The following is a 13,793-nucleotide window of genomic DNA, read 5'->3' on the forward strand; positions in this document are numbered from 1 at the left end:
GGTCACCTTCAAAAAGACCTTGCCATATGGGCCAGGCCATCTGGACTGTACCATGTCACAGGGGAGGGGATGAGGAGGGAAATGAAAGGGTGGATACAGTAAAACGCTTTCTGAGCAGCTGGATCCTTTCAATAGCTTTGACGTGAAGTGCATCCTAAGTTTATATCGAGGTCTGGTGTTAAACTATAGTGGGTTCTCATGGGAAAGATCAGTAATAGGAGTCTTTAATAATTCACAAAGAGAGGAAATTCAATACGGGCCTCACCATTAAACAAACACATACATCACACTCTTCCAGGCCATTAAGGCTGCTGTTAGTTCTGATGGTAATCACATAGACACACATAAGGCTTATACATCATTTACTTTTCTCTTCTGGTGCACACACTCTACAAGAATCTGTATTTTATGTGAAACTAAATCTCCCTCTTTCCCTATTCTCTCCGTCTCTTCATTTTTTAGGAATCGAGCTTTGTTTGCCAGCCTGGCGCTTCTCCATGACAATGGTGGCCAGTTTTTTGATGGTGGCCGGGCAACTACTGATGCCAGGGGTGGCTGCTCTGTGCCGCAATTGGCCGGATTGGGATGACTGGCAGGTCCTGCAGATTGTCATAATCAGCCCCTTCGTTCTGATGCTGCCCTACGTCTGGTGAGTCTCGCCCTCTGAGGAAATCCACAGCGGGTGGAGCGCAGATTCTTCCCTCGCTGAGCCAGGCGATGGCTTGTACAGTACACACTGCTCTACACAGAACTGAGCAGCCTCTGCTTCAACTTACAAACAATACTCTCTTTCTTCTATTGTTTATCTTCTTCCTCGCTTTCTGTCTGTTTCTTCTTCTGGCTCTTACACATCTGCTCTCATCCTTCTTTGTGTGTACTTTTCATGTCCTTCCTTTCAATTGATTTATTTCGCTCTGCAGGCTTTTCCCTGAGTCGTTGCGCTGGTTGCTGGCCACCCAGCACTACAAGAGGTCCAAAGTCATGATGCTGCGCATCGCCAGGAAGAACGAGGTTAACTTGACAACTGAACCCAGTGGAGTTCTTACAGGTGAGGGACATTAAACAAGATGAGTTATCCAAAATCCATTGAATACTTGGAATGTATGCACCATTTTGCTTAAAATCACATTTTAGATCTTCATCCATGTTATGTGATGAAACATGCAACAAACCCAAAGACTCTGACTTGCATACAAAGACCCATATATCTTCTTTCTGTGTGCAAGCATGTAGTTATCAAGAAGCCTTTCCCAACTGATTCCATGACGATATGTAATTGCAATAACCCACATACACGCTCTTCAAATAAGTCTGACTTCTGTAGAAGGTTCCCACTAAGGAGCATTTTCATTTAAGTTTAATTGATTTTCCAGAAAAATGCCAGAAAATAGTGAAAACACAAGTTCTAAAAGTCCAATGTTTAATCTTCAAATCGCTTGTTTTGTTTCAAATAAAAGAACAATATGCAAATAAATACACTTTAAAATACTGGGCAGTAAAAGACAACATTTATGAAGCTCAACTATTAGATATTGGGGATTTTTATTTATAAATTACTTTTAAAGTTGAAAAGGAAATGTGTTGCAAACATACAGTCCTTAGAAAAAAAGGAAATGTGTTGGATTTTCCTCACTGAGATCTCTCCTTGCTCATACTCCGTGTCTTGGTGATTGAGTACGTGTTTCTGCCTCTCTCAGCAACTGAGTAGACAGATAAATGATGAGTGGCCAAAGGGATGTGCTGTATCTATCTTAAGGCTGACTGACTGCACATAAGCTTCTCTGTGCTGCAGGTCCCTTAGTGGCCGGCCTCTCATTACCTTCTGTAAGGAAAGGTCTGAAGGTGTGCGTTTCATGTTTCTTACAGAGCTGGAGCAGGAGCTGCACAAGAAGCCCCAGAGGACCTGCATTGTCAAGATGATGAGCACCAGGAACCTGTGGAAAAACATTGTGGTGCTGTGTGTTAACTCGTAAGTGTGTCATGGCCGGGCTCCTTTTCTGATCAAAGCCAACATCTGTGGTGTTGAGAGAGCATGATATACATGAGCTCATCCCCGAGAGGGAAATGTAGACATGCACGTGGGAGTAAACCCCACAGGTCTTCCCCGTGGCAGGCGCATGTCTCAGGTTCCTCCTCCCTGTCCGCTTCTTATTGTCTTATTTGTTGTCTGTGCAGGCTGACAGGTTATGGGATTCACCACTGCTTCGCCCGCAGTATGATGGACCCGGAGGCCCAGCCAATTGCTCTGTGCCATGCGGACTACTACACTATGGCTGGCATCGCCGTGGCAACCTGCCTGGCTGTTTGCCCCGCGGTGGGGTTGATGGGTCGGCGTGGGGGGCTGCTCACCTTCATGATCATAACAGCCCTGGCATCGCTACTGCAGCTGGGATTACTCAACCGTGAGTAATCACAAGTCCTGCTACACTTAGCTAGCATTGCTAAAGTTTTACCTGTGCAGTTTATAATGATAAACTCACTTCAATGTGGGTTGTTTTTATTTGTTTAAACAGATATAAACGAAAGGCAACTTCTCATTTTTAGCTGAAAATCATTGATTTGTATGACTACAAGCAGCGAATTTGCATATTAGCTGTAGATAGCTAGCTACAGTAAATTATGGTAAATAGGTTAGTTGTTGCACAAACCTTAGCTTTAACATCTGTTTGTTTTTGGCTAATTTGGAAATTGAAAACCGCACATGAGAAACATAACTTCTGACTTGATGTCAAGATTGATAAAGTCATGCTAACTAGATGGCACATTTTGTGTAAAAATTCTGCATTAAATGAAGGAGTGCAGCATTGTACTCTAATTTAGTTCTATATCCTTTCAAGGAACATCAGTATAATATTAGACTGTTATCTCTTGCTAACATAATGTGATGTTAATTGTAGAGAATACACAATTTATATGAAATTGAAACTTGCATCTCAGCAAATAAATTTGTAGTATGAGGAGTAAGCAATGAGTTTAGCATACATCTCAAACTAGTAGCAAATCAGAGCTGCTAAAGTAACATTGATTACAGGTTAGCTTAACACAGGACCGACTCCTAGAACTAGGTTTCTTCTATTATAAGCCAAAACAAATGATACTTACCTAAAGTCATGCTCAGCTTAGGCATTGGAAATTTAAGCTAGGTTGCAAATGCAGGCAAGCAGCTAGTTAGATAGGCATGCTAAGATTAGCATTTTACCATCAACCTGAAAAACACCGTTATTCTGTTTTGACAAGAAAAAAAACCACCAAAGTGCTCGGGTGGTGGATTAGTTAAAGTGTCATTATAATTTGGAATAGCTACATTTGAACTCAATTCAGTTAAGACAATCCTGAAAGTTATGTCAAACCAAAAAGAAAGCCAAAATGCAACAGTAATGTTAAGTGAACATGCACATTCCTGTCATTATAACAGTACAGACTGTATTTGAACTCTCACACTAATAGGAGCCACTTTGTGTTTTATGACCTACATATGCAGTACAGTAGTCATTATTTCAGACTTCAGTGGTAAACTGTTCAGATTCCTCCTGAAGTCCTCTTGAGTCAGCACCGTGCTGCTCTTTGTGCTTACAAATGACATGATTTCCTCTTTTCTTTTCTCCAATGCTTGCCGATGTAATCCAGTATTTGGGAAGTACGGCCTTCGCCACGACACAGGTACACTCACATCTAGTTGTTTTGTGATATACTGTAGTGCAGAACGTGTCTGTACCCCTGGCTAATGATAAATTAGCTTTTGGTTTCATGTTGATGTTTCCGGATAAACATTATCTTCTCCTCTTCTCTTCAGTTCTTCGCGATACCCTGAACAGGAAATTCTCTGTGGCTTTCTCCATCATCGGCATGTTCTCCTCTCATGCAGTCAGCACACTCAGCATATTCTTTTGTGCTGAAATTACTCCTACCGTCATCAGGTGAGCCTGGACGGTCATAAACATGAAAGATAACACTTAGGGGAGCCTTCTGCTGTAGGCGAGCTCAAGGCTGGGTCTGAAATCATTTCTTATGAGTTACTCATAGTGAACCATCTACTATGCACCATTTTATTTTAGTGTCCAAATCACAGGGTCACATTTTTATATAGCATCCAAAAAATTGGCAACAGTTAAAGAAAAATTTAATAAACATTTATGTATGAAACAAATAATACATTCATTATTGTAGATATACAGTAGACCTATTGTGTGGCAAATGATGAATAACATACCCTTTTTAAGTAGATTTGAGTATGTTGTGTGTTAAACACACATGTAGAATTCAATCAAATCAACAGTTTGAAGCCAAAGCTTAACTGATGTCTGTCAGTATTTATGTTGGTACCAAATGTTGATGTACATTTTTTTTTTTTTTTAAAACATACTGCGACAATTACTATATAGTCCATACTGGGTATTACATTACACCAACGGAATCTCCGGGCAGAGCTCTTGTTCTCATGCTGCACATTGGCTCCATCTTGTGGTGTAGTTTTGACTGACAGGGATGAGTTAGTTACCAAAAGGGCGCAGTATGCTAACTAGTTTGTACAAACATGTCACATAGAAAGAGGAAGAAGTATGAGAATGAAAAAAGAGAATATCAGAGAAAAAGCCGAATATTGTTATCGAAATAAATACCTTTTTATAAATATGAGATGGCAAAGGAACGGCAACAATCTAATTTAACATTTAAAAAATATTTTTGTAATTGTTCTTGACAAAAGAAAAAGGAGACTTAATATAATACTACTTTTTTCAGTGCAACATTTCCCTTTCCAGTGCTCACATTATAGTTTAAAAAGAAACTTGACTTAATAAAGTCCAGGTTGAAACTGACTAAAACTAACAAGGGCACTTGATAGAAAAAAAAGTGACATAATACAAAAAAATGTCAGACAATGGAGAAGGGAGGTTTCAGGGCGTGTTTGACACTTCAACGGTTGTACGTTTTAAGTCCTGTCAGATTACCTTGGTAACAGATCCTCTCTCTGTGCAGGGGTGGAGGACTTGGCCTGGTCCTGGCCAGCGCCGGCTTCGGCATGCTCACTGCGCCCATCATGGAGCTCCACAACCAGAAAGGCTACTTCCTGCACCACGTGATCTTCGCCTGCTGCACCCTGCTGTGCATCATCTGCCTGCTGCTGCTGCCCGAGCCCCGGGGCCAGCCCCTGCCGGAGAGCATGGCGGACGGAGAGACCTTCACCCGTCAAACGCTGCTCCACCCAGGAGAGCAGCACCTGCTTCTCGCCAAGACTGACGGGGACTACTCCAGAGTCCACGACACGCCGCTACACCTCACGACCACTGGGGGCGCTACGGTGGCAGCAGCAACCGCTCTGGCAGCGGTTCCTGCCTCCTACGCCCTGGCCACTGGAGGGGAGGTGATTGGAAATCATGCCATAGCCAATGGAGTGTGAGCAATAGCAATTGTTGAATACTATTGCTCAAGCATTAACTTGAACTGGAACATTTTCAAGGGAGAAAATTACTTTTCGAATGAACCAGATGAACTCTTTAACGCTGAGATTTGAGACGGTGACGATAATACATTTGTGTAGTTTGTAGTGACTATGATTCATTCAGGAGTTGCCAAAAATATTGTACAGGACGAAGTTCACCTGAAGTCAGTGTGTGTTTGATAATATGAAAGTCTTCAGTGGTGATTTGTCTTGCTCTGTGGTCCGCTTTGTCGAGAATGATTTACAGGTGAATGGAGCAGATGCAGGCAAGTGAGAAGAGCAAAGTGGAGCAGACTAGCTTTCAATAACGTGCTCTGTGACTTTTCTGTTTGACGTTTTGACTCATTGAGAGAGGATCTCACTGCATCTTATAATTCTTTATAAGTTATTTTTGCACTAAATGTCAGAGGCACAATCAAGTGTTTGGGATTTTCGGCCAACATGTTGGAGAGTGGAGACCCATGGATTGGCTAAACCACTACCACTGTTTTTTGCATGAAAGGGCACAAATTGTTTTACATGTATTTTTCTTGTTATTTGTGGTCCCTTTGCTAGAAGTCCAACGTGGCACTTTGTCCTCAGAGATGAGGTCGGGGTGGGCACTGATTTTTTAAACAGAGCCTACTGTTTCTGGTGTGGGTGTATGATGGTTTTCTCTTGTGCGGGGAACAGCCGGAGACCTCTGCAGAATGTAAGTGTAGCCTGTAGCGACTACTGAAAAAATCTGAGAGTTGAACGGACATAAGTGTGCACATGTCTTATGACGCATTTCAGCATTTTAATGGCTTTATGATGGCTCTGTTGTTTTTAACTAAACAGAGAATGACCAGTATTTATTTTTGACATGCTGCCAAGGGTAATTTTGTTGCTTGAAATACCTCCTTAACTAGCAAATATATTTCCACTCCAACTCACTCCTTGTTCTCTGTACCGTGGTAATGTTGTACTCCTGCTCCTAGGATGTGTTAGCTCTAGCCAGAAAGCACAATGTTTTACAGTTTTTTGAAGTAAACGTTTGTGAAGATTAGATTAGAGCAGTGTGTTCTGCACAGTCCTGGCCTAGTTGTTATTAGTGTACATTTATACACTTTACTACGTAAGTATCCCTTAAGCTTGCATTAAAATGTAAGGTATGTATACATGTACCATTCATTCATAATGTGTGGACCATCGACTTTTATAGAATATAAGCACATTGAATAGATACACCATTTCTTTCATCCAAATATACGTGAATCTTTTTTAATCACATTTAGTGTCAGTACGTATTTTGAACACCCTGTATGGTTTGCTAGATTGTATGTTTGACAGTTAAACACTCTGAGAAAAAAAATAACTCAACTACTAATGTCGTTTTCTAAGTGTTATTTTTTTAATATGATGCATTTGTACAAAAAGCCATAGGCCTACATGTTTTGATAATAAACCACTTAATTTATTATGTCAATAAAAGAACACTTGATGTGATTATCTGTGGTTATTGTGTTGGAGTTTGATGACAGTATGGGAAGAAAGTATGTAAGTCCAAAGAAGAACTAGAAGAAGAAGAAGAAACCTGCCGTTTCATGTTGCCCTCCTTCCTACATGTCCTCAGTTCTACACAAAACAATGTCCAAGAGTTCAGAAGTGCTCAGGAAGAAGCTCCAGCTCCTTTTTGATCCTCTTCTCCACCAAAAGACTGAAGTTGTTGTCCGTCATCGGGAGACTGTAACTCACGTACACTTGCTTTTTAGTTTTCTTTGCTGCAAAACAGACAATCATATCACTTTAGTTTCGCTAACACACTAACTGGTTTGCTATGCTATGCAGAAGGGCAGCTAATAGATGACTTGGAGTCTTGCTGAATGACTTCTTTCCAAGAAATGAATGTGCACATTTGTAGAGAACCTCAGTTTCCCACATCTGACGAATGAAGAAACGTATCGATTGGCTGACAAGATCTTATGATTGGACCCCATCAGTGTTTTGCTTGTTTTAGCCAAACATTTACAAAAGCATGCCAAAGGACTTCTGTGTGTTTTCCCCACACATCCCAAGAAGTCACAGGTTTTTTTATTTGATTCTGGTTGGTATGGAGATCGACCTGTTAAGACTTGAAACTCACATCTGGAGCCAAGCATAGTGAATATCATTATCACTTTTATTTTTGTCAAACTCGTGTATCGTTTTGTGGTTACAAAGTACATTTACCCAAGTGCTGTACTTAAGTCAAACTAACAAAGAATGTTACACTATTCTGTAATAAAAAAAAAGGGAAAAATACTTTCTGTAAAATACTTTTGATACTTGAGGTACATGTTGGAGATAATACTGTAGGCTTGTTCAAGCAGCATTCAGAATGTAGGACTTTTACTTTTAATTGAGTAGTCTTTGACGGTGCTATTTCTACTTTTACTAAAGATATAAGTACTTCTTCCACCACTGCATAGCAGAGACTTTTTAAATCAACTCACACATGAAACTGTATTAACACCTGCAGGATTTGGAGAACTGTTAACACTAAAATGAATTACAAGCAGTTTCAAATATATGGGATAAAACATTCAAAATATAAATGAATATAACCACAGCTGAAAATAGCGTTAGTGTTTAATAAGTTATTATAACTTTCTCCATTGACAGCAATAAAAAGACAATACATTTGAAGAAAAGTCAAACATAATTACCTAATCTCTGCGCCAAGGAATTTGCAGCAGTGTTAGATGGGTCCCCCATGACTAATGTTGATAAAGGCATCGAATCCTGCAGACAAAAAGCAATGAGTAGAACAGGGTTATACTCTAGGCAAGACAAAATAATTAGATATCCGACATAAAAAAATAATGCTAGACCTTGTTATTATCTGTTTGTCAGCTTTTGTTCCTAAATGTGTGAGCTTTGTGTTTGTAGTGTTATAGTCAGAACTGTACTTTACATGTCATTTGTTAGTCGCTTTTATCCAAAGCGACTAACAAACATTCAGTACTGTGGACAATCCTCAAGAGGCAATCTGGGGTGAAGTGTCTTGCCCAGGGACATAATGACATGCTGATTGCAGTGGGACTTGAACTTGCTATCCCCTGATTCGAAGTCCATCACACTGAGCCACAGCCTCAATTTTATGCAGCAGATTTATTATATTATTTAAGTATAATTTATAACACTGATGGAACAATCATATACAAATCTAACGTTTTTAATGCTTAAATAAATCAGTCCCTATATTTACAATGAAATGTGTCACACACACACACACACACACACACACACAGCAAAGTAAAAGGATAACAATACTGTGTAGAAAGTACAAAAAAGTACAAAAAGAATATTCCTTTTAATAAAACAATAAGTATTAGAGAATATACATATAACATATACATTTGTAAAAATAAGTGAAGTAAAACATATACAACATTTCCCTCAGATTTTTAGCGTAGTAACCTTTATATACAGTCTATGGTAGTAACCTATTAGTATAACGTAAACTCAAGTACAGTGGCGGGAGTGTGTACTGAAGTACAGTACTTAGTTACATTGCATCCCTATTAATTAAATTGTCTACTCACATATTTGCTGCTCATGGAGACCGCCAGGTTGGACAGAACCGGACTCGAACCGACCCACAGGAAGAACCCGCCGCTCAGCTTCATCACGTGAAAGTGTATGGACTGCTCCAAAATTTTCTCCGAAAAATTATGCACCGTAATTGCCTCAAAAACTTCTCCGTTTTGTGTCTCACTCATCTTTTTTGGTTTAAGTCTATCTAACATTGACTAGCAAACATTTAAACTCGTGCTAGCTGCAAACAGAAACAACTACTTCCGGAGGAGAGAAAAACGGCAGTCCAAAGTAATCGATCGCCAATGCTCTCACATGCAGCACCAGCACAACCGATCGTGACCATAAAACAGTCCGTGCTGAAGTGTGTATTTAAGATTATCCGTAACAAATAAAAGCAATGCATTTAAATCCAAAAATAGCAAAATATACTTCGAAATATACAACATTATTTTAAGAATAATTTTAGTGGATTATAATTATTGATGCATTAATGTGTTCATCCCTTTGCAGATGGCAAACAACACGTCAGGCTAATTTTAACTACTTTAAATACTGATTTGTAGATTTGTTTTGTATTTTCATAGTATGAATGTGAGAGTAACTTTTTTAAGTTGTAAAGTTGTAAAATAAAAAGTAAATCAAATAAATGTGCTTTATTGATGCTAAATAATCATTGTAAAATAATTTAAATTACAAGTTAATGTTATCGCCTTTTCTTTTGTTTATTATACATTACTTTGTAAGGACAAAATGAACCCCAAAGTTTAATTTTAAAAGATCGTAACTGTAGTTTTGCAATGTTGAAGTTATTAATACGGTTGTATAATTTAGCTTTGCATTAGTGTTTGATTTCCAAAAGAAAGTAGCTGCAGACATTTTACTTTATTTTGACAAAATCTTTGTAAAGGCAAAAACTAGCAGCTAATGTTACATCCTTTTTTTCCTAAATGACATAGCTTTACATTAGCAACAACTACACTTTTTTTTTTTACCGATTACCTAATGTGGGAAATAACTCACACTTGATTCACAAAAAATGTAATTACAGAAATGTTCAATTAAAATATGAAACATTTTTTACAATTAATGCCTCATGAAAACCAAGTATAAATTAAATGATCAGTAACAAAATTAATATTTTAATTTAAATATATGCAATGATATATACGCAACTCTGTTTTTTCTCGACAAAACGGTCAGTGGTTATTTCACAGTGTTAACTAATGGATCAGTCTTCCAGAAAGTCTTCCACCAGCTTGTTGAATTCATCAGCGTACCTCAGGTGGAGATTGTGTTTACCCTCTGGCATCAGGTGTAATCTAGATTAGGGACAAAAAAAAGAATCACATGTTATATTTCCTCATTTGAGGTTTTAGTATTATTGCTGTTTTTAAATGTTTATGTTTGTAGCATCTCACTGTGATCCCTTGATGTGTTTGAGAAGGTATTGTGGGTGGAAGTTGGGCACCATGGGGTCTTTCTCTCCATGAATGATGAGGGTGGGGCAGCTGATCAGGGGCAGAAGTTCCATGCAGATACTCCCTGACAAGACGACAGTAAAGTTAAAATCTTGACTGCTTTCATTACAACAAAACAAAATAAGGAAGCATCTTCAATGTGTTCTCCATGTTTTCCTTGTGCAAAAATAGTAGCGGAGATCTTGATGCTAAATGTATTTTTCCCGCATGGTTTTCCGTTTACGTATGTCCTGAATCTGCATCATCATGGTTTCAGTACCTTCGGGTCTTTTTGCATACTGTGCAATTCCATCCACCCAGGCCTTCCAGGTTTTCGCGAAGACTTCTGCTCCGTACACCTCCTCCATGGGCTGCCTCATCCTCACACTCCACCTGGAGACGTCACGGACCGCTGCGTGTTTCCAACAGACACCCATCCACACATGAGGATACACAGTATACACAGTTCACACAGTTTGGGACTACATTGTCAGTTAAAGACAATGAGAGGTAGAGAGCGTGTACCCTCGTAGAGCTCCAGGTCCTGCTGGGAAACGAAGGCGTTGGATCCCCATACAACCATCCTGCTGATCAGGTCGGGGTTCTTAGCTGCGGCCATCATGGCGGTTATTCCTCCGTCACTCCACCCCAGGAGAGAGAACTTGTCAAAGCCCAGTGCCTGACAATTAAATGAAAATTACTAAACATTCCTAACAAAGTCCTTACTTTTTTTTACGTTTGATATGCAACAAATGCAGAAATTACAATGGAATGCAATAGGTAAAACAAGAACATACTTGTGTGAACATTTGTGTGCATTGGTTGCTAAACCAAGTGTTAATTAACAAACTGTGTGTTTGATTTCAATATTATTCTCTGTGTCAGAGAAACAGGGAGAATGCATTAGATTCGAGCATTAATGCTTAGTTTTTAGTTATATAATATGAAAAAGGGGTAGGACTTAATAAGTATTTAACATAATAATACTGGGTTTTGTTTTCTTAATATGTTTTCATAATAAAGTACAATTTTAGGTTTCTTCTTTTGAGGATTTATTAGAGGAGGTATTTTTCGATATAAACTCATTCTTTAACATTTGAGGAAGAGTTTTGCTTATTTTAAGTCTATTAGGTGCTATAGAAAATATATTATGGTATGTTAATTATTATTCTGATGCCACATGGATTTCACTCCACAATCCTGTGGGTTTTTTAGCTGCTGGGACTATTTAATACTGCATTATTTGTATTTGATATCTCCTTTTTTTAGGTTGTCTTTTAATTATTATTATTATATTTTTTAATCTTGCTTTAAGTTTTCCTTTTTTTTTTTTTTTTTTTAAATGGCATTGAACTAAAATGTATGCTGATATTTACACACCATCTGTCTTCCAAACATATGATGCTACAGGCTTCTCTGCAAACTTTGCAATTCAGGTGGTAATAATTACAGTATCAACAGGCTGATCAACAGACCTTCATCAGATCCACTGCGTCCTGTGCATCCCTCTCAAAGAAGTCAGGTGGGAAGTCTCTGTCTGGGGGGCGTGACTTTCCGTAACCACGGGGATCCCATCCCACCACAGTGAAGCGCTCCTTATTCAGAGACTTCAGTTGGGGTCCAAAATCAGTCCGAGTGCACCCTGTGGAGGAACATAAAATAAAAAAGTTCTGTAAACGATATAAGGCAGAGAGAAGAAGAGGAATGTTGTTGTATTTACCCAGAGCGCCAGGAAGCAACAGCACAGGGTGTTTCCCGCTGCCTGTCTGCTCGTAGAACAGATCCACTCCATTAACACGCTGCCTGCCCAACGCCATCGACGAGCTGCAGGGAAACACACAGGTAGACTGATTCAGTAATGGTCCTGTTGATGGATAAGAACAGAATAGCTGTCTATTGAAAACGTTGGCTTTCATTGACAGTCAAAGAAAATAACAAATATGACAAGAATTACAACAATCATATAGTTCATCTTAGAAGGTAGCTGTACATAATAACATGACAACACTGTCCTTCATGTTTTTCATTGAACTTGAAAAGGTATGATCAGTGGTTTGATGCCATGCACCATTAACAACAATGACAGCTTCTGTTTGAAATGTTCTTGTGATTTTGACAGCTTATTGCTGTACGACATTGTTGTGTTATTGTTCTCAGTCTGTAGTTAGGGCATTATTACAGCTAGGTTGACTCTAATGTGAATGTGATGATTATCTGTCCTGTTTCTCAGCTTGCGACACTACACATCATTGTGATCTGCTGTTAAACAGGAGTCTTGCTGTGAGGAGGGCTTGTGACCACATGTCAGGAAGGGGAATGTAATAAATACATGCTGCACAGATAAAGCGACCGGGTACAACATTTAAACAAAACAAAAAGTCACAGAGGAAAATGCTCCAGTTAAGACGAAGTCTTGCTGATTTGTGCAGGTACTGTGTCAACATGTCCTGATAGAGAATATTCTGTAGGCATTTGGCAGAACTTCCCCTGAGATATTATGTGTTATTGATTTTATTTGTTATTATTGACTGATGATATTTGTTTTATGATGTAGAACTTGACGTTATTTAAATAAATGTGATAATTTTAAGCATGGCCTGGGTCATTCCTAGCATTCGGTGCCATTTAGGTCCCCACCACATTATATCATATATTTTGTATTTAAAAAGTCTAATGCTTATTTTTCAAAAGCTTTGTTTTAAATGTTTATACCCTCTACCATAAAACAACAATGTTATTTAGCCAGGATATTAAAAATTCTAAATAATTACTCTGATTTTAGAACAAGTAGGCCAAATTGCTGTGTCCCCAATCATGTTTGCTCAACTTCTGTAACAGATATACAAAAAGAAATCAAAGAAATACAAACAAATTCTACATTTTTGTGAGTGTTGTATGACCCTTTTGCTAATATTCCTCACCAAATTGAAATTGTTGTTATTAATTCATTTGTATTGAAAATAAAGTGTGTGCCCCCCCTGTTACTGGACAGGCCCCTTTACTATTCTACTATTTGTATGACTCAAGAAGAAGAAGGATACATTTTGAGTGGGAAATAATCTTCAAGAAGCAGAGTGAATGCGTTCTTCCTTCAACGTTTTTCTAATGTTTTAAAGAACTTAACTATTGCGGTAAAGCATAAAATGTCCACCCTGTTATGCTCATTTCTGGTGGAACTGATCATTTGTTTTAGATTTAGAAAATATGGTGAATATATCTATCAAATATATGTTTCTGTTGTCACCAAGTGCTAGCTTGATTATCATAACACATGTAGCAATAGCCAAGTTTAGCATAAAATGTCCAACCTGTTACCGTCCACCCTGTTACTATTTTTCACAGTAACAGGGTGCACA

The 13,793-nt window shown here is 38.7% G+C and overlaps 3 protein-coding genes across 3 annotated transcripts; 1 reads left to right on the forward strand and 2 right to left on the reverse strand.

The window, feature by feature from the left end:
- Positions 1–396: 396 nt before the first annotated feature.
- On the forward strand, positions 397–6,907 carry LOC104957566 (solute carrier family 22 member 23; the record flags this gene model as incomplete). The annotated part of the gene is made up of 7 exons (XM_010785209.1): positions 397–649; positions 921–1,048; positions 1,867–1,969; positions 2,176–2,402; positions 3,628–3,660; positions 3,794–3,917; positions 4,978–6,907. Coding segments are annotated over 7 exons (1,289 nt in total), but the record flags the coding sequence as incomplete, so codon positions are not given.
- psmg4 (proteasome (prosome, macropain) assembly chaperone 4) lies at positions 6,791–9,291 on the reverse strand. The gene is made up of 3 exons (XM_010785207.1): positions 8,986–9,291; positions 8,107–8,182; positions 6,791–7,182 (listed from the first exon to the last, which is right to left on the reverse strand). The coding sequence occupies exons 1-3, from the start codon at positions 9,187–9,189 to the stop codon at positions 7,061–7,063; spliced, it is 402 nt and encodes a 133-aa protein (XP_010783509.1). The 5' UTR covers positions 9,190–9,291; the 3' UTR covers positions 6,791–7,060.
- Positions 9,292–10,103: 812 nt separating this feature from the next.
- bphl (biphenyl hydrolase like) lies at positions 10,104–12,299 on the reverse strand. Its single transcript, XM_010785208.1, has 6 exons — positions 12,158–12,299; positions 11,913–12,079; positions 10,963–11,116; positions 10,718–10,849; positions 10,399–10,522; positions 10,104–10,299 (listed from the first exon to the last, which is right to left on the reverse strand). Exons 1-6 carry the CDS (start codon positions 12,252–12,254, stop codon positions 10,209–10,211), a joined length of 765 nt encoding a protein of 254 aa, XP_010783510.1. The 5' UTR covers positions 12,255–12,299; the 3' UTR covers positions 10,104–10,208.
- Positions 12,300–13,793: the final 1,494 nt, after the last annotated feature.

Source organism: Notothenia coriiceps, unplaced genomic scaffold (genome assembly GCF_000735185.1).
Source record: "Notothenia coriiceps isolate Sejong01 unplaced genomic scaffold, NC01 NC01_scaffold00027372, whole genome shotgun sequence".
In the NCBI taxonomy this organism is placed as follows: domain Eukaryota; kingdom Metazoa; phylum Chordata; class Actinopteri; order Perciformes; family Nototheniidae; genus Notothenia; species Notothenia coriiceps.

Coding starts and splice junctions, on each gene's coding strand:
- psmg4 (XM_010785207.1), bottom strand. CDS start 9,189: ATGTTAGATAGACTTAAACCAAAAAAGATGAGTGAGACACAAAACGGA. Junction 8,183..8,985: donor TCTCCATGAGCAGCAAATAT/GTGAGTAGACAA, acceptor TTTTGTCTGCAG/GATTCGATGCCTTTATCAAC. Junction 7,183..8,106: donor TTCCTTGGCGCAGAGATTAG/GTAATTATGTTT, acceptor TCTGTTTTGCAG/CAAAGAAAACTAAAAAGCAA.
- bphl (XM_010785208.1), bottom strand. CDS start 12,254: ATGGCGTTGGGCAGGCAGCGTGTTAATGGAGTGGATCTGTTCTACGAG. Junction 10,523..10,717: donor GTATGCAAAAAGACCCGAAG/GTACTGAAACCA, acceptor TCGTCTTGTCAG/GGAGTATCTGCATGGAACTT. Junction 10,300..10,398: donor AAACACATCAAGGGATCACA/GTGAGATGCTAC, acceptor TCCCTAATCTAG/ATTACACCTGATGCCAGAGG.